Source organism: Cynoglossus semilaevis, chromosome 2 (genome assembly GCF_000523025.1).
Source record: "Cynoglossus semilaevis isolate Cse_v1.0 chromosome 2, Cse_v1.0, whole genome shotgun sequence".
NCBI lineage: Eukaryota > Metazoa > Chordata > Actinopteri > Pleuronectiformes > Cynoglossidae > Cynoglossus > Cynoglossus semilaevis.
Window position 1 is genome coordinate 15,500,692 of NC_024308.1, and position 20,056 is coordinate 15,520,747.

The 20,056-nt window shown below is 39.1% G+C and overlaps 1 protein-coding gene across 1 annotated transcript in view; it reads right to left on the reverse strand.

Annotated features, from left to right (window-relative positions):
• LOC103399985 (kinesin-like protein KIF1A) overlaps nucleotides 1–20,056 on the reverse strand; it is a 45,864-nt gene that overhangs the window by 19,419 nt on the left and 6,389 nt on the right. Inside the window, 26 exon segments of the mRNA XM_017040469.2 lie at nucleotides 476–613; nucleotides 1,797–1,975; nucleotides 2,074–2,222; nucleotides 2,303–2,393; nucleotides 2,516–2,588; nucleotides 2,680–2,860; nucleotides 3,558–3,641; nucleotides 3,740–3,846; nucleotides 4,070–4,149; nucleotides 4,816–4,891; nucleotides 5,153–5,232; nucleotides 5,378–5,580; nucleotides 8,330–8,368; nucleotides 9,402–9,544; nucleotides 10,686–10,764; nucleotides 10,865–10,943; nucleotides 11,039–11,056; nucleotides 11,152–11,217; nucleotides 11,304–11,381; nucleotides 11,514–11,625; nucleotides 12,374–12,509; nucleotides 12,512–12,548; nucleotides 12,832–12,897; nucleotides 12,982–13,164; nucleotides 13,263–13,336; nucleotides 18,130–18,300. Of these exon segments, the coding sequence (XP_016895958.1) occupies nucleotides 476–613; nucleotides 1,797–1,975; nucleotides 2,074–2,222; nucleotides 2,303–2,393; nucleotides 2,516–2,588; nucleotides 2,680–2,860; nucleotides 3,558–3,641; nucleotides 3,740–3,846; nucleotides 4,070–4,149; nucleotides 4,816–4,891; nucleotides 5,153–5,232; nucleotides 5,378–5,580; nucleotides 8,330–8,368; nucleotides 9,402–9,544; nucleotides 10,686–10,764; nucleotides 10,865–10,943; nucleotides 11,039–11,056; nucleotides 11,152–11,217; nucleotides 11,304–11,381; nucleotides 11,514–11,625; nucleotides 12,374–12,509; nucleotides 12,512–12,548; nucleotides 12,832–12,897; nucleotides 12,982–13,164; nucleotides 13,263–13,336; nucleotides 18,130–18,235 (2,657 nt within the window). The 5' untranslated portion in view covers nucleotides 18,236–18,300.

Sequence of the window (20,056 nt, forward strand, 5' to 3'; positions counted from 1 at the left end):
TATATATATATACACATATATGTATATATACATATATACACATATATGTGTATATATCTATATACACATATATATGTATATATATACATATATGTGTATATATATATATACATACATATACACATATATATGTATATACGTATATTTGAATACTATTTAGTTGCTGTCTATTACACGCTTCGATTTTTTTTATGGACACCAGATGTCAGTGTTCTGTATGCAATAAATGAGACATGATAATGAAGTGGGCTGGGGGTTACTCAGTGCTCCATTGTGAAGCTTGTCATCATGTGAAGTACGTGTACAATACACAGGTCGATACTGCAAACAACCCGGCTTTATACTAGAAGGTCAGACAGGACAAACATAGTGTGTGTTTGTGTGTTTGCTCAGCGTCGCCAGCCTTTTGTCTGAGCTCAGAGCGTCCCTGCAGCTCAAACACTGTAAAAGAGCGTGTTTATCGTTCACCATTTACCTTCCGACCAGACGGAACCAGGGGAAGCGGTCGTAGAAGGGGTCGCCTCCGGTCATCACATTTTCGCTGTCCTCAATGGTGTTGTTGGGCACGTCAGCAGCGCGATCGTACATCTCCCTCATCAGATCCAGCCGTTGTCTGAGAGGAGCAGAGACACGTAGCGCAGTAGGTTTTCGTTTTAGTATTGACCTGTTATTGAGATAGTTTTGTCCTAATCGTGGAAGTATCTGTGACATCTGCTCTAGTATAATCTGTAGTATACAGTATATAAAAATACAGAGAATGAAAACATTTTCGAAGAACCAAAAATGGAGCGTCTTATAAAGTTAGAGTTCCTGTTAGGACACTACTGAATCATTTAGCCCACTCTGGAGTACAAATCTAAAAATAGACACTAGGGTTGTACACAGAAGTGTACTGCATGATGGCAGACCAGGACAAACCTTCCTCTGCTTAAGATACATCTGAATTCCAAGTAGAGGTGACCAAATAGTGGTTGTTTAATTGTAATTCAATTCAGCTCAGAATTTGTTTTTTTTTATTTTTAAAATTTTAAAAATAGCTACATCTTCTTGATGAGGCCAATATTTTACATTTTACAGTATAAAAATAAGGAGGGAGGCCTGCTCGCAGAAGATGGCGGTGATGACATAGAAAACATTTGGAGCAGAACTAATGTGGGGACAGATACAGAAACAGATACTGACAATAAAAAAGTAAAAAAGTAATAAAGTAATAAATAAAAGTTGACCCTGGCCTTTTTGGCATTTTAAAAGCCAAAAACTAATTGTGTTGGGGAGCTGGTTTGCATGGGTTCCTATGCTAATTGCAAGTACAATAATTTAATTAAATTATACTGTTAAATTATACTGTTATTAAACATAATACAAATTATACTGTTATTAACATAATATGCACCAAAAAAACATTTTATGTTTAAATTAAACACTGGCACAATTAAAAACATTTGTAATCAAGTGTGTCTTAGTTGCAATATGCTTTTTCGCCAAAGGGGGTGCTAGAGCCAATCCTAGCAATCACGAAAAGGTACAACCTGGATTAGATCTGTGGCCAATTCAGGTCAATACAGACGGTTAGAGGTGTGGAAGAAGCTGCTTATTTTTTTGTTGTTTTTTTTGTTTACAGTACTAAAATAGCCTTTTTAATATTGTTTTCAGTTTGTGTTTTTTAATACATTTCTTGAAATCAACTCCTCCGCTTGAAAGGCAGGCGTGCTAACCGCTACACTACGGAACCACATGAGAAGCCAAAAAGTATTTCAAATGTGGTAGGTTGGAGATAATCTGTGTATGTAGCGTACCTTAATTTCTCTAATGTCCAGTAATGTGTGGCTCCATTCTTCTGATCCTGCACCTCCACCGCCACAATGGTACGTGGGAAGTGCCTTTTATCCCTCTCCTTGGTTTCCTCAGAGGGCGAGAAGTCCGGAGGCAGAGGAGAGTAGAGGGTGTCCGTGAGCAGCACGAACTGGAACTGGACCTGCACGGACGCAGAGAAGCAGCATTAGAGCCGTCAAATGGTAATGGAGTAAATCGTCAGCTCGAGAGTCGAGTGTGAAACGCAGTAACCAGACGGACCTTTTTCTTGAGTTCCACGCTGATGGCATTGGCCTCTTTAAGGAAGATGGCATTTCCCCACAGCTGGTCACGGAGCGAGGTGAACTGGTAGCACCTCCACTTACGGAAGCCCCACACGGCCAGCTCCCTCTCCGCCTCTGTCCATTGTGCTGTGGGTGACAGAAAAAGCTGTTACCTTAAGAAAGACTCTCCAAACAATAACGGGCGTCTCTCTTTTTATTTGCACTACCTTCTTCTTCCAGCTCCTCCTCTTCCTCGGGAACGTCTGGGTGGTATCGTTCCACTTGTTTCTGTAGAGCTTCCAACTTGCTCTCATAATCCTGGACAATGGAGATCGATGGAATAGCAAAGATTTCAAGAAATAAAAAGAATTGATTTGAACCTTTACATTTTGACCAAACCTATTTTGATTTTTAGACAAAATAAATGAAAAACACTGTACTAGTCTCTGTTGTTCCAGGAGGTTGTTGGCCTCCTCTCTTTCTTTGCGGTACTGGTCCTCCAACTCCTGCAGCCTGGAAAAAACAAAGACTTGTTCAGAACCCAGAACCCAAAAGCATCCCCAAAATTAACTTCTAAACTATCTACATCCGTTGTTCCCTTCACCTCTGGTCCATCTCTTGTTTCATGTCGATGCCCTGTTTATCCAGTAGCTCCCTCTGAGCGAAGGCCCAGTCCACGGGCTCGACTGGCGTTTCAGCACAGGGCGTCCGCTCCCTCTCCGCTCGAGCCTGAACGGGGTGGTTGAAACGGAACACGTGGCTCTTCCCCAGGATGATTCGATTCCCTGTAATGACAAATCATTGGTGTGTTATTTTGACTTTATTTAATCATTTCATTTATAAGGATTTTCTTTCTTTCACCTTTTCACAAAATCAGTCATTGGTTTTCACAAAATCAGAGGTGGTGCAATATTGGTTATTTAATGGCCTCTAAACCCTGGAACGGACTCTTTCGTGCAATATGGCTTATTTAATGGCAGCCTCTAAACCCTGGAACGGACTCTTTCCTATGTTGTAGATGGACCATTTTGAATTACCGTAACTTCCGGACTATTGAGCGCACCTGAATATAAGCCGCACCCACTAAATTTAAAAAGGAAAAAACAATAGCCTACCAGAAAAGTCATTGATTGCTAGCGGTATAAACTTCGTTAGCCCGTAAAAATCCATAAATTAGCCGCATCATTGTTTAAGCAGCAGGGTTCAAAGCGTGTGAAAAAAGTAGCGGTTTATTGTCCGGAAATTACAGTATATTTTCACTCAACTGTTAAGACACAAATATACGCACTGGTTGTAAGACACATATTCCATCTTCAAACCGCACATAAAAATATTTTTTTAGAAAATTTTAAATTAAAATTAATTTACTGAGTTAGCTGGGCTTGCTTAAAGATGCTATAATCTGGAATAACTTAAGATAACTTAATAAACCTTTCTTGCAATACCAGACCTGTACTCTATATATTTAAAGTACCGACTGACCTGATTTGAGTACAGTAGCTTCTGTCACTCTCTTCCCATTGACGTAGGTCTCAGCCTCTTCACAGGGCTCCAGGATAACAGAAGCTTTGAAAGAACATTTTTTTGGTAAGGATCAACTTTCTGTGCGTGAGTCGAAGCTGTATGTTCACACAACGCTACAACATGTTCTTAAAACGACTTACTTTCCCCCAAAGGACCATCACTGCTTGTAAAGGTGCAGTGCTCGTCCTTGATGAAGTGGCCACTTAGAACGATATCCTGACGACTGCTGGCGTCTAAGCGACCAACCCTGACGACGCAATGGCAAAAGGTCAAGTTAATGGTTTGTAAATAAAATGTTACAAAGGTCTAATTTGCTACAATATATTGCAAAAACAATATTTGTCAGTTTTACTATGTAACCTTACTCTAAGCCCTCTACTCCTACTGTAAAAATAATTTCAGGCGAATACAGTTACAGTATAACAGTTACACTAAATATAAAACAACAATATAAATGACCAAACTCTTACCTGGTGATTCCATCTTTAATGTAGTACAGCAGACACTCAGACATCAGAGGGTCCTCGTTAAGGTTCACTAAATGAGGCGTCTGACACAGAGCACAACAAAATTATTACCAGTAAAACACTACAATTCAAATAATATCTACAATACCAAACAAGACGGTTATGCACAGCAGAGAGTTGAGAGTTGTTTCTCGGTAAGGAAACAATCAGTAATAGACAAACCCATGCAGCAATTTTCACTTCCCACAGATTTAAAGCATGGATTATCCATGTTGCCTCTCCCAGATGGATAGATAGTTAGCTAGATAGCTAAATAGATAGATCCATAGCTACATAGCTAGCTAGATAGCAGGATAGAGAGATAGAACCTTATTAATCTCTTGGTACTTCCCCGCTAGATAGCAGGATAGATAGATAGAACCTTATTAATCTCTTGGTACTTCCCCTTAGGAAATTAAATTACTTTAGTGCAGTGAAGGTAGTGTTTGAAGTAAGAGAAGAGGAAGTTAAATATTTAGAACGAAAGCCAGAAAACTCTCATCCCACTCGTCTTGACGAATACAAAACAACCTTTCCACTTCAAACCTACAAACCTCATTGGGGGAAAAGAGCCCCACTGTGTCGATAAATACAGGTTCAGGCATTCTGGGGCTATCAGAAGGCTTAAGGGATAAATCAACAAGCAGTTTCATCAGTCGCTAAACTCATATGCATTAGATCACAGAGGAGATTTGATTAATGATTCATACTTTCTTAGGGGAGAACACTCCCACTGTTCCACCGTCCTCCCGTATTGCAACACCCATTTCGGCCAGCAGGGCCTCTCTGTGAACGAAGTAGAGTAAGTTTTAACAACATAGAAAGGTTCACATTACGTTTTTCTTCCACTGGTATACAGTATGTTCTGAAGGACAACTCAATTATGAGTATTCCGTCCCTTTGATTCCTAACTGGAAGTCCTATGTCTTTTAATGTTTTCAAACAACAAACCCAACAAATGTTTTTTGTAAAAAATACTGCTGATACATGCTAATATAATACATGTACTACCAAAATTAGCTACAATGAAATGTATGTTTAAACGACCTTTCCATTCGAATGGCCTCTGTGCGGCGAAGTTTCTCTTCCCAGGTTTCATTGAGCTCAGCAATGATTTTCTCTGTTTCCTGATACATTGAGAAACGACAGAGAACACAGGTTATTGTAATCGATCGACGAAATGAAATCACTGTATCAAAGTACCAAAAAATATTCAGCAAATGTATAGTTTTTATTCAACATATTCCACTGTTTGGTGGTTCTATACATCACCTTCAGCCTCTCAATGGCTTCCTCACTTCCTGGACTGAACATAATGCGGTCATGCAGACTGGCGATGGATCCAGCACGGCTGGACAAGGCTGAGAGGGACGGAGACGGACTCATCCCTGTCATGGCATTAGTCACTGTGGAGAGATCACCCCTTTGATTGACAGCTTGACCTGTATTGTTATTGTTCTTGTGATCAGACAGGCCTGTCAAGGAGGGGTTATAATAATAAGAATAATAATAATAAGAAGAAGAAGAAGAAGAAGAACTTGGAGGAAATAAATTAGGAAAATACAGATAGATAAGGAGGAGAAGGGAAGAGTAGAAAAGAAAGAAGAGAAGTGGCTTTAAAGAAAAAGTCACAGAGACACAGTTGACAGACTGCTAGCACACAAGCGAGCACAGCGCCAGAGGGAACTTAAAAAGAAAGGCACTTGCCAGAAAAGACCAAATTAAATGCAGAGGCTGTATGCAATCACCGAGCAGGGCACAAGATGCAGGGTCATTCAAATAAAAAAGAAAAAAATGAACAAAATATTTTTGTACGATAATATACCGTTCATCCAAAACGTTGACAGGGATTTGCTACATTCTCAACCAAACACCGCAAGACTCGGCAACGTGCATCAACTATTAAACTGAAACAAGGCCCCCCCTTGTTTCCTGTGGAGAACACTGTAAAGCGACAAGATTGTTCCATAAATAGTGCGTGTCTCCAAAGCCTAGCAGCGCCAAGCACTCAACTGAAGTTATAAAAGCATTTCCCCAGCAGCGAAGCAGACACGGCGACGGTGAAAAAGTCTCGTCATTTGTACCGTGTTCCCCCGGTTTATTATCCCTTTATGACACCGAGAAGAGCTACGGCCGGTTCTATTAAATGACAAATATCAATCTCTCAGACCGCCGCTGTCATGGCAACACAATAAATTGAGAACTGTATCGCAGTCCTCCATCTGGACAGGCTGCTGCTGTTTCCAGGAGGGGTCTGGTCATATCACCATTAAATAAAGCTGTGTAGTAATGAGAGGAAAAACATGAGACGACCACCTCAAAGTATCATCCATATGCACATCATCATCTTATATCTGTGATCAAGCTCAGTTAGAATCACTCCTGTTTCCTGTGGCTGCCAACAGGAGGCGACGAGCCTGACAGACTCGAAGAAATTACAGATAAAAAGATAGTTTCCATATCTCATTATTTTCTGTCACCTTCCATATTGCGCTGCTCTGCCTTGCTGCCTTATCAGCAGTTTGGTGCCACGACCGCCAGGTCATTCACTGATCCCTACAGCGCCATGACGCAGCACATGCAGTAAATTCTGCTGGAATCTAAGGATGAGAGCTGAGAAGATGAAGACCGATTACCTTTCTCTGACCTAAATAATATGATATATCATATTTATTACATAAAATATGATATAGTGTTGTCGAAGGCCAAGAATAACATTTATTGAACAGTCTAGTGCTGACTACGCTTTGACCAGAAATATTGACCTTAAATTTCTGCAACCCCGTTTTTCCTCAATAAAATAAATTCTAAAGGACATTTAAAAAAAATAACGTCAAGCAAAACTGGAATTAACCAGTTACTCGACAAGGACAGGATTTGACCATTGCCTTTAACCCATCCAGTAAACAACAACAGTAAGACAACCAGACTCTAAGCTCAGCTAAAGTAGGCCACATAAAACAATAAGACCGGCTGCATTTGGCCCGCGGGCCTTAAGTTTGGCATATGTGAGTTTGACATATATCAGATATATACTTTGTCAGAGGGGATCTATTAAAATGCTCCAGCATCCAGATGTTGAAAATTTCCCAAGGAAACCTAACAGCATCTCAGTGTCAAACAGAAAACGTTATATATATTGTACTGCATATTTATAAAATAATTAATTAATTTTAATATTTGTAAACTGTAATGTAAGAAATAATATAATATCTTTAAACTAGAAGAAAGAATATATTAGTACATTTCTAGCATGAAAATATACAAAGATATTGCCTGTCATTATAAATGGGCCACGAGAGGTTTAGGGGCGACGTGTTCATCACAGGGTTCCCTGGCTTCTGCAATTAATAATTTTAACCTTCTATACAAGCTGTTAGGACGTTACGTTCTGGGCGCAAAATGTCCACCAGGCGGAACAAAGTGGATCTTTAGGGGACGGCAGACAAAATAAATGCGAGGTCAGAGAAAAAAAGTCCGGACTGAATCTGCTAAATAACGCTCTGTGCTCAAAGAGTAGTTTTAAAGTTCATATGTTGAAAAAAAAAAAGAGTAATATGAAAACAGTGTTTTACCATCGTGTCCTAGCTGAGATAATTAAACGATAAACATTTTGTTGTTCACTTGCTAACTGAAACAACAAACAGTAGCATTTTAACCGGGTTTTTAGCACTCCCTGTGGAAGACGAAGGAGCTACAGGGAGGACTCATTTCATTGGATTTTTTTCCTGTACTCTGAGGGGGATGGCGAGTTTTCATCTTGTTAAAAATGTTATTGGCTTCTGACTTTAAACGTAAGAAAACGACACGAAGAATCTATTGAGGTGAACTCATTTCATTGGATTTTTTTTCTGTACTCTGAGGGGGATGGCAAGTTTTCATCTTGTTAAAAATGTTATTGTATATTTAGTTTACCAATCAATAAATAACCAGAAATAGCTAGTTAGATCGCAAGAAACTGTATAGAAGCATAAATGTGATTGGTTTGCATTTCCTGAATCAGCTGCAGTGTTTAAAACATGGACTCTGCAGATTAATGTGAAAAGACCTGTTCATAAAATTCTTGTTTCGTTGCCAATTTTTCTTAACTCTTTCTTAGATTCCTTCTTGTCGGTGCTGCAAAAAAAGACCAAACAAAACAAAACTGTTCTCAAGACAAAATTAGAAGCTGATGATGCTAAGCTGCCACATGAGCAAAAGCAAGAGTCGGAGCTGAAGACATACATTTCAAACCCTCTATATCTGCACCGGTTGCTCGATATGCTGGGAGACAAGAAAGGAGAGAGAAGGAAGAGGAAGAAAGAGAAATACAGACATAATAACAACACCTTTAGAGGGAAAGTGTTCAGACTGGTCAAGATGAAATAAATGAGAGCAGCCCTTGAGATACAGTTTTAAACCAACACCCTGTTTGCAGAAAGTTCACATTCTGTCATTGTCAAACTAAGAATGTGGGGTTTTTTTTTAACTATTGCTGTTAAGTTTAGTTCTATCTAAATCAGAGCAGATGGCCAAACAGGTGCTGCTGTTTCACAGGAGTGGAGCCTGAAGGCAGCTTCACTGGACTCCATAAATCTCACCTACACTCCCTTCTGTAAATAGCAACTAAATAAATCAGAATCTGTGTTGCCAGCGCTTAGTCAACTCCAAAGAAATATGAAGTTCACCATCGTCTTTGTCTTCTCTATTTAATGCCCCACTGTTTAACTATTTACAGTACAGTAATACCTTGAGATACGAGCAAGCCTTCGGGCATATTTTTGCTTCGAGATACGAGTAAAGATTTGAGATACGAGCACGCTTACAGACGCCGACGCTAGGTCGGAGCAGCCCACGTTGCCTCGATCGTTCACTTCACGTGTTCGTCGACATCCGTACGCGCATCACACGTGAGTCGTCCGTTTTTTTTTGTGTGTGTATGTCTCTATAGCAATTAAATTTTTTTAGCAATTTTTTTCCATTGTTATTAGTACTAATAAGGGAGTTTTTTAAAGGGCCGGAATGGAATAATTTTTTTTCTGGTATTTCTTATGGGGAAAAATGATTCAAGATATGAGCACTTCGGTTTACGAGCTCGGTCCTGGAATGGATTATGCTTGTATCTCGAGGTTCCACTGTATTTGTATATTACTGTTATTATTATTATTAATAATATTTGTTTAAAATTACTGCACTCTTCCCTTTATTCACCATGTAGCCTGACATTAAGTGTAAGCACAACTCTGGTAGAAAGGTGCACATTTTAAATAATGTTTAGTAACAGCAGTGATTATTATATGAACAAATGGAAACTCACTCTCAATGATGTCGCCAAGGCCCTGGGAGAGGAGGAGGTCTTTCAGTCGGGCCACCTCCTCTTTAAGCTCACGCACCAATCTGTTGTTGGGATCCTCGTTGATGACAGCGTTGCAACGGATCTGTTTGGCTCTGTCTGCATACCTGAGACGAACACATGACAACGGCATTCAGGAAACAACGGCAGACAAATCGTCTGTTCAGCTGTTCAGTGTCTCGTTGACCTCATTCACAGGTAGTTTATTTAAGTGGGTCAACAATCTCAGCAGTTTGGGGTTTTTTTTAACATCCGGGAGGAAGACAAGGAAGGAGGAAAATCATTTACTAAAAGGCCTGAAGGTGTGTCACAGCACTGAAGACACTTCTAGTTTTACTGTAGAGTGGCTTGGTGAGGAATGTCTCTTCTCAGTTTTACTGTAGAGTGGCTTGGTGAGGAGTTTACACTTTATCAAGTCATTTTCTAACTACTTTAACCAAGAAGGTGTGTGTTTTTTTCTTTAGAACTCAAATACGAAATAGTGCTATACAAGGAGAGACTTTGTTTATTTATTTAGAATAGGCAGAAAGTTTATTTATTTTATTTGCCATTATATTACTTTTTTTATATTTATCCTTAGCTCGAAATAACCGTAAGCATTATACTGCTTGTGTCCTGAAGGTGGCGCTTGTGCACACACAATGACCGTCATCCCAATTTTACACACACCAGTGCAGGTTTTTTACAGCCCTGCCAACCAGTTCATTGTATACTTCATGAAACCTAGCCTTAAGAAGTATCTGTGACGGTACTCCGTTTCAGCAAGTACACAAATGAAAATAACATGTTAATTTGCTTAAATTATTCTATGAAGATTTATTTAAAAAATGTTAACCGAAATTTGAGGCATGTGCAGAAGGACGCACACACATTATACATCCAAGAACTCCACCGTCCTTCTATTGAAAATAAGACTGACTGTCAAATGAATAGCAATGGACTGTAGACTGATTTATTTTGTTAGTTCAACACGCTTCACTGAGGTTTTGAAAACTTTGTGAAGATAAACTTCAGTACAATTAGCCAATTGTTTTGCAATCTTCAACTTCTGATGATCTTTTAGCATAAAGAGCCTTGTCCACACACGCAGAAGCACAGACCGAGTGACGTTGCACTTTCGCACGGTTCTGCAGCTGCAACTTACGGGAAGTGCTCGAAAAGTGAAAATGACTCACTGGCATTAGTGTCCTTTAGCAAAATATTGATTAGCTTTGTGCTACAAAAAGAAAAAAAGAACTGTTCTATTACCTGAGTGTGCTGAGAGTCTCATCGTAGTTGACGTCAGCAGGACTCAGAGCAGCTACCATGGCAGTGCGCGAGTTACCCCCTGATAAAACAAGAGGTTAATTAAAAAAAGAATTTTTTTCCCAAGAGATAAATACTTCAATTTAAACATTTATCTTCTCATTCTCAAAGTGTGTTCATACCCAAGTTTTCTCGCAGCAGCCAGGTCAAAACTGAGTCTCGGTAGGGAATGAAGCTTTCCACTTTTTTCTTCTTCTTATTCTGTGTACAAAATGAAAGCACATTAAAATGAATCAATCAGTTTTATGATAATGGGTTAAAAAACTAGGACTAGTAGAGAGGAAAAAAAAAATCACCTTATTTGGTCCAGAATCCTGAAAGAATAAAGGACAAAGAAATAGACATTTTAGCCTCTGTTTTTTGTATATTTAATTATATAAAACACAAAACAGATTAAATGGCTACATACCACTTCGGCTAAAGCAGAGATGACTTTGCCCAGAGTCGTTAGGGATTTGTTGATATTTGCTCCTTCCTGTTGTAAAAACGGCAGATTAACATTAACATCAAAGATCACTAATTTGAGAAACCGCATTAGAAGATTAAAAAAAAAAAAATTACCTTCAGCCTTGTTCCTTTAGCTCCAGTGGAATCTGCCCTCTCACTGCCAGCCAGATCCACCAGACTTATTTTACTAACCTGCAGCACAGCACATTCAAAACAAATCACAAATTATTTCATTTCCCCAATGACCTTTAACCCTTCATCGATCTGCAATTTTAGAGACAGTTTAATTCATTTCAATCATCACGGAGTGATTTAAATCTCTACCTTCTCGGTAGAGTTGTCACTTTCAGCATCGTGACGTTTCTGAGTGAAAATGATGTTAAAGACGGCGTGTGAGCGGCTGCTGGTCTCATTCATGTTAGTGGCAGCCACAGTCCTAAAGAGAGCAGAACAGGAAACAACTTAAATATACATATATGAAAATAAACAATAAATCATTTGAAAGTAAACATTGTTGTATGAAGACCACCCTGCTGAAGAGGGGCAAAAGTAACGTGCTAAGATTCCAAATGCACTTGTTTTCTGCCACTGTCTGCACTGATGAGCCAGGCAGTAATGAACAAGGTTTTTAACCATAGCCACCATTAGCCAGAGTCTATTCTGAGAAACAGGAAGTCAGTAATGGCCACACTTCCTTTAGGCCGCACTTCCTGCTCCGTGGGCCAACTTTTAACCACACTTGATGCGTGTGCAAAGATCCAAAGATTTTTCTTTAAAAGGCACCCAACATAGCTTTTTATTATCATAGAAATGACAATTGAGGTTTGATTACCTAAATTAATTAATTTTGAATTTTATTTATTCCAATGTTGCCTACAAGTTCATCTTCAAACATAAATTTTACAAAAAAAAGACCCTGACCAACTAGATTTGTCAGGGGCAATTTTTCTGGACAAGCACCTTAGGGCTGAACACTCAAATAAAATAAAATAAAAATCAATTTTTTTGTCTATTATTGTTCATTTGATGTTTATTTTGGAATCAATTTATGGGCCCAATTAGACAACTCGTCAGCCAGATTTCAGCCCGTGGACCACCAGTTGGCTTTGTCAAGAAAATGTTTCGACATGTGAAGCAGAGTGACGGCATTATCAGGGTGGATAATCAACAGACAGCTCCATCACCTGGCCTTATTTCCAGAGTCCATCAAGTCCTGGATGTCGTTGTAGGAGGTGACGGCGAGCTTGGACAGATCCTCCACGTAAGGACCCAGCAGAGGATGCTCTCGCACACGCAGGTGTCCTTTGTTTTTGGGGTTCAGTCCCGCACACGTTCCCAGTAGATCTCCATGTAGCTGACCTGTACACGGATAAAATATGATGTAAGTGTCTCACACGTGTTAGGTATACAGCAGGACCAGTGATGGATGGATGGATGGATGGATGGATGGATGGATGGATGGATGGCTGGATAGATGGATGGATGGGTAGATGGGTGGGGGGGTAGTGGATGGATGGATGGATAGATAGATAGATGGATGGATGGATGGAATGATAGACGGATGGATAGATGGATTGATGGATGGATGGATGGATCTTTATTAATCCCTTCAGGAAATTAAGGTACAAATAGAACTACTTACTTCCACAGAGTAAGCCATGCTGTTGTCTGCGTTGTTGTGGATCTTAGTAAAAAGATCTTCACACATCTGACAAAAAAAACCATAAAAGTATGAGAAACTGACGCCCATATTAACCGACTGATTCATTATGGAGCAGCTGTGAGTCTGTACCAAGGGAATGATTCCTTGTTGGTCCTTGACGTCCTGTTTACCCATCATGGTGTAGGACTTGCCAGCACCGGTCTGGCCGTAGGCAAAGATGCACACATTGTAACCTTCAAAGGCGTGCAGCAACATTTCTTCCCCGATGTCTTTGTACACTTGCATCTGAGAGGCATAATTGACATCCTCGGGCTGCGAAGAGAGATCAATCATTAATAACGAGCCACGGTGTTTGTCATACACCTGGCGAAGATCCACAACAAATGTTCTTGTTGTGTAAGAATGATTACCGTGGTGTGAGACCAGTACGAGTAATCAAAGTTGAAGCTCTTGTTGTCTTTGGCCTGTTTGGGATTGATGATGGCTAGAAGACAAGATGTAAAAAAAAACAAACAAGTGTCAGTAAAAAAGATTTTCTTACACGAAACAGTATCTTTGCAGCATCATCACTTGATGTGGTAAAAAATGAGCCGAAAAGGTCTCAGTTTCCTCTTTAGTGAAAAAACAATGATCGATGATGCTTAAGGGAATAAGGCAAAAACAATTTTAAAAGCATTCTGATAGCTTAGAACAGGGGTGTCAAACTCACGTCCACCAGGGGGCCACATCAGCAATACAGTTCCCCAAGAAGGGCTTGTTGTAACTGTAAGACTGTATAGATGTAACTACTCCAAAACATATAAATAAATGTTTCTACAATTTATTATTATTTACTCAAGTAACAAAATTTCTTTTTAAGATCCAGCGGGCCATACAAGATGACTTGGCGGGCCGCATTTGGCCCTCCGACCTTGAGTTTGACACATATGGCTTAGAATATGGCTTATAATTCTGTTATAATTTCTTTTTTTAAAATGATTCTTTTTCAGCTAAAGCTAAATAGAGCACAAACCCCTAACAGCTGTTTTGACGGCTCTCTGGTTGAATACAGAAAATATAATGTGATATTATTTTACACATCATTTCTTTTAAAGTAAAGATAAGGATCTGCCCCACTTTAGAGTGATTCTTAATTTTGCAAAACAAAATTTTAAAGATCATTTTAAAAATCACTATTCTAGGTTCTCAATAATGCCGTCATCTACATGAAATGGATTCTTGTTATTTTTCTTTTAAAGTGATGAGAAAAAAAAGCAAGGCAATATCATAATGATTCTTGTTTTTTTTTTTAAAAAAAGTGTTGAGAAAAAAAGCAAGGCAATATCATAATGACAAGAGAAAGCCAAAATTGTAGCTCAGTTTAAAAAAAAAAAAGAAAAAGATTTTTCATTATCCCATTAATCCGTAAAAATGAACTGGATTGTCCCTAAAGCCTGGACTCAGCTGAGGGAGAATCAGTTTGAAAGCTTTTGTAGATAACACTGATGAATAAACTAATGTACCAACACATTAATACAACCATTGTTTTATTTATAACTTTGAGCTAGTAGGCAGGGCTCCTCGGTCAAATAATTATTTACTTATGAGTCAAAAAGTTTATGGGATGTTCCAACCACAGTATTAAAAAAATTATTTAAAAAAGCATTTAAAAAAAAAAATACCTGAATGGCAAACGTGAATTAGCATCATTATATATATAGATGTGGGCCAAAAGTGGGGGGATTCCGAGGGCCAAATGTGGGCCCCTGAGCCAGATGTTTGTGAGCCCTGTTTACAGGTGTTGCGTATCCGTCCAGAAACAACAATAAATTCTGTGGTCTGATAATGTCAACAGTGAAAGTGTTAATGCTTCCTCTGAGCTCCCACTGGTCGAGACACCACTCCTTGTGCTAATGTGGATGCGGTCGATAATAGAGGAAAAAAGAACACAGAGGACGTAAGCACACTTTAAAGATATTTCCACTCTACACTGCTACATACATCGTGTCTCCATCCATGAGGTATAGGCTACGGCGGTCGTCTCCGGTTTCAGGGTCAATTTTTTTTGTTAAGATGACAGAGGGATGAGACCGTGTTTATTGAACATCTTACATCGGGCACCCAGGAGGACGGCCATTGAAACAACCCAGTTCGGACACTAGCACTTAAACTACACAACGTTTGCTGCACGCCGCAATGACAAAAAAAAAAAAAAAATCAATGGCATTAATCAGCTCCAAATGTTACCCACACTTCTCATTTCCTCCACTGTCCCCTGCTACAAATGATCTTTTCCAGTAATGTGGCCCGACATTACCCGTTATTAGAAAGGCCCGTTAAATATTCAGTCAGGCCTGAATGCATATTTAACAGTAACTGAGAAACAGTCCTTATTCCCATTAAATCTCTGTGAAAAGTGAGGTTGACTTTAATTATTGGATGCTGACACGTCACATCCAGGAACTAGGTGTTGCTCTAAAGCGTCTGTTGTCGTACGTAAGGAGGGAGGGAAAAGTGACTCAACGTGAGTCACTCATGTCTGTTAACCGGAACTACGTATATAACTGATCTGGATGAGTCATGTTTAGATTTTATTTTGGTATACAGGAGTTCAGCTTCACTGTACCGGGGCTGCTGCACAGTAATGAACAACGCTCAGCTATGTGTGAGTACAAGATCGAGTTGCAGTACAAGTACAAGACAAGCTGTCATGAAGATACCTGTTCCAAGTATTATGCTCATAGTATTTTTTTATAAGTTCTACAGTGAAAAATGTAATTATAATTCGATGACTCAGATTAAGGCAATGGTTCCCAAAGTGAGGGGCTAGCCCCCTCTGTGTTTATCGACATGTTATTATCGATAAACGATAATATCGTCAACATTATTTTGACTCGAAATTATTTTAAAGGCTGTCTGGGGCGGGGCGTTGTGAAGCTTTTGTGACGAAATCAGCGGACTAAACTTTCTGAGAGCGCACACCATTTCACGCAGTTCTGTTCGCATTTACTTTGTCGACTGAACACCTAAGTGAGCAATGACTGTCGGGACCAAGGCTAGTTTTTTTTTTTCCCGGCTGGAAGAACTGTGTCGGGTGGGCATTCAAGTTTGTCGTGTTGCCTTCATTGTCGCCAACACTTTCTAACAAATTTAGCGTGCTGGCTCATCCATGTTGCTGCGCTCTATTCTAGCGGCCACCACACCGGCTCCCACGACAAAAACTGCATGGCTAGCAAAAGGGTTCACTCCGCTCATTCCGTAGAACAAACGTGCCCAGGTGCTGAGTCTGATGAGCGAACCCTCTTGTCATCCAGCCTGTTTGGAGGCTATATATCCAGGCATGTTAAATTATTGATCATCATTCATCATCCGATCGATATTTATTGATTATCATCCCGGGCCTAATCACAGAACACACATTACACGAACCTCGACACTAACTTAGCTATTAATACTACATTCGTGACATATGTAAATATATGTTGTCATGTGTAAAACATACAGGTACTGTTAACATTCCAGCCATGTGAGAGTATCTTGACTGCAGAGGGGGGCCCACTGCTCCTGCAGCTCACTGCCCTGCATCTTAATGAATGTCACCATGGCAGGACTGCAGACATGCTGCCTTTCTCCTGCTTTGTGGGAACTGGGCTATTGACCCACACATGAATGTCAGGGAGCACACACACACACACACACAGGAGATCTCTCTTCTTTTTCTTCCTCTTCTTCTCAGGCCAGACAACAGACAAAGAGGCATTTATATCCGCACCCCAACCTTCCAGACACCAGAACCAATGACCTTTTTTTTTTTTTTTTTTCTTCATGACATCACTCTGCTCTCATCCTCCGGTTCACAACATCTACACCCACTGACTCAATTATTCTTCTCAGTGAGTCACTATCTCTTTTAGAATGGTTTAGTCTATTTTTTCTTCTCTTGTCAAAGTTTTCTAATTGTATAAAATATTGTATAATTATTACAATATTTACAGCACCGTGGTTAACAGAAGTGACCTTACTGTATTACCTTACAGTAATAATGCACCTTATCAGAGACAGAGTGCATACTTTAAGTAGTATCTGTCCAGATTGGCAAAATACCAATGACTTAATATAATAATAAAAAAAAAACAAAAAAAAAAACTGCTGAGTAATTGAATAAAAATATCAAACCAGCACAAAACCACTGTCCACTGCAGAAACCTGCAGTACCATTTTTCACTAATGTACAATTGTCTATATGTAAATTAATGACAGATGAGTGACTAAATACATTCTTGAATGATTTTAATTAAAATAAAACATTTTGCCTAAAGTAACTGCCAGGTTTTGCCAAAAATATATTTGTTATATACGTTGTTTTTGTCACTAGTAACTACAGGAATGTACATAACATTTTGAATATCAATTACTGTAGTAGCTAAGATATGAAGGTACTATAAAATATTTGTAGGGACCGGCCCCTCTTAATGCGACAAATCACATAGTTTCACATCAAAAGAGAACAGACACACAGTGTGTTGTCTAGTCACCTATGGCATGAGAAAAGAGCGGTGAGATGGCTAAATTAGGCCAAATGGTAAATTTTTCAGGAGACACATCCATTATTGATTACACTCTACCTTGCTAAGGTATCGAGTATCTTTCCAGTCTCATCTAAACAGTCCTCTCTGTGAGCACTGCCCTCACAGGTATGTTGTAAATGTTGTGTCAAATGGAATTAAATTAGGATTTTCCTTGGTAGCAAATGACATGTAAAAACAATATTTAATCTCATGATTTAAAACGAGGGACAGGCAAAGGGCAATAAAACATTATTGTGTTAAAAAATAATTTAATGAAACCAACTCTACTTTATATCACAATTGTCAGGGTTTGCTTGATTGTTGTTAAATGTATAGAAAATGGAAACAATTAAATAATCTAATAATGTATTTAATGTATTCAAATATATTTTTGCCAAGTAAGTATTTCACAAAGACCAAAGGTTAATGACAAAACACTTTTAAGTCAAAATGTTAACCTTTGGAATTAATGATAAATATGGTAAATGACTCATTTATCTGTAAATGTGCCCTACTTGGTAACCACTTTACCATAAGGCTTCTGAAGGGAAAAGTTTGAATTTGTAGAGTCTGAAAATCTTTGTTCTACTTGAATTCTGCTCAAGTTAACTTAATTTAATTCAGCAAACAAATGATACTTTTCCAAACAGTGACTTGTCATGTGTAATCGACACATCAGCAGTACAACAGGTGGAACACCAAACAGGTAATGTGATTATGGAGAACTTACTGGTGGTGTTTCCAGACATCTGAATGATACATTTGCTGTCCATTCCATTTTCCCTGGAGTTGAACGGGCGGACTCGCACCGCCACTTTCACAGAGGCCCCGGCCATGGTGCTGCTGTCTTCCTAGCCTCCCGCTGTGCTTTCTTTAGAGCCCCGGGACAGGGCCTGCAGGTCTGCAGGAAGACAAACTGATTAATACATTTCATTAGCATTCACAGAAGAATTTCAACTGTTTTCAAAACATTGCAATATAGTTAGAGGTCACCGAGTACAAAGGGAGAGAGCTCGGTTTAACAAAACTAATTAACGTTTATCTTTATCCTACAACCTGACTGTTACGATACCATCCTGAAGGGGGCAGACCTTCAGTTTAGGCCCAAAATTGTCATGTAAAATGTCATGCAACTGTTTGAAACCTGTGTGTTAGATTCGTTAATGTATGAATTTCCTGTCTATAATTATCATTATTTTAAATGCAAATTGTAATCTGTCAAAACAGGTATAAAAACTAATGTTCCCTATTGAAGAAAAATAATTATAATGCACAAGTATTCAAGGATTCTATCAGCGATGCATCTCTGAGAATAAAGCAATGAAATTTATTTTGAGTACCAAAAAAGGAGGGCCAAAAAAAAAAGCCTTTATGTATTTATTTGTCCGTATTAGTTTATGTTAATAATAATAACAATTATTCAAGAAACATTTTGGGATTGTTCTGGCTGTAAATCACATCACAATGTCCATTTAAATGCACCATTAGCAATAATGGACTATTCCATTCTTACAGGGATTCTAAGTAACAATGCGACCTGAAACCACTAATAAAGAACATAACCCTGTCAAAATACAAAATAATTATTTGTTTCATTCCCCACTTGACTTTCATTCACAATGGAGTATTTTGACTTAGCAGTCAATTCCCCACAATGGAGTATTTTGACTTAGCAGTCCAATACTCTTCTCCCAAAGCTCCATTTAGCTTCCATGTGTGTTGCCATGTGGGTTGATATGGTTAAAATGGCCGCTGTGAAACTATTATCCAACGTCAACAGTAAGAATGAAAAGTTTTTTAAATACATATTTTAACACAGAAAATGATGTAGAGGCGGAAGAGCTGCTGCGCTAATGTTAACTCTCCACAGATAAATAGAAAAATACATCAAAAACATCACTTTTCTATTAGTGTATGTGAGTGGGTAAAGACAGGCTCCAAGGTTAGTTGTCTGTCACATGTATATAAACATGCAGGGGAATGAGTCAGCCCGATAATTAGTCAAATCAGTTTGTGAGAGTGAAAGCATCACGTTAGCTTGAGAGCTGTTAGCAACAATGACTAATGGGAGCAGGACCTAACCGCAATTTAGAGCCAGAAGGTTTGTTCATTCCACATTTACGATCTTGGTAAATCACCAATTATTAGACAATTTTGTATTTTAAGCATTAGGCTCCTCCCATAATTTCATTATCAGTGTACATGCTAAATGTTGTTTTTGAGACCTGAATATTTACCTTACAGTTGACATGATCGGCACAATGGAGGGCAACAGTGGCGTCTGCTGCTAATGTGAAAATACCAGCTAAAGCCTAAAGATAATAGAGCCAGCAGCGACCACGGAACTGCAGCAACAGCTGAATGTCAGGTTATTTCCCTGGATGACAACGGCAATGAAACCAGTCACAAATCCAGACAGGCTGCGTTCAGCTGCTCGGCCTGATGAGCAACTCGTTTCCTGTCACCTTCTTCTGCATCACTGAACGGTGATATTAAATCGCTCCGTGATTTTTAGTATGTGGGAGCCTTGTGGGTGTAACAGAGGCTACCGTGACTCATCATCCACACAGATCGAATTACAGTCATTTAATGTTTTCATCAATAGCGTTCTCTCGCAGTGATGGATATGATACACGGATGATACGCAGATTTTTTTA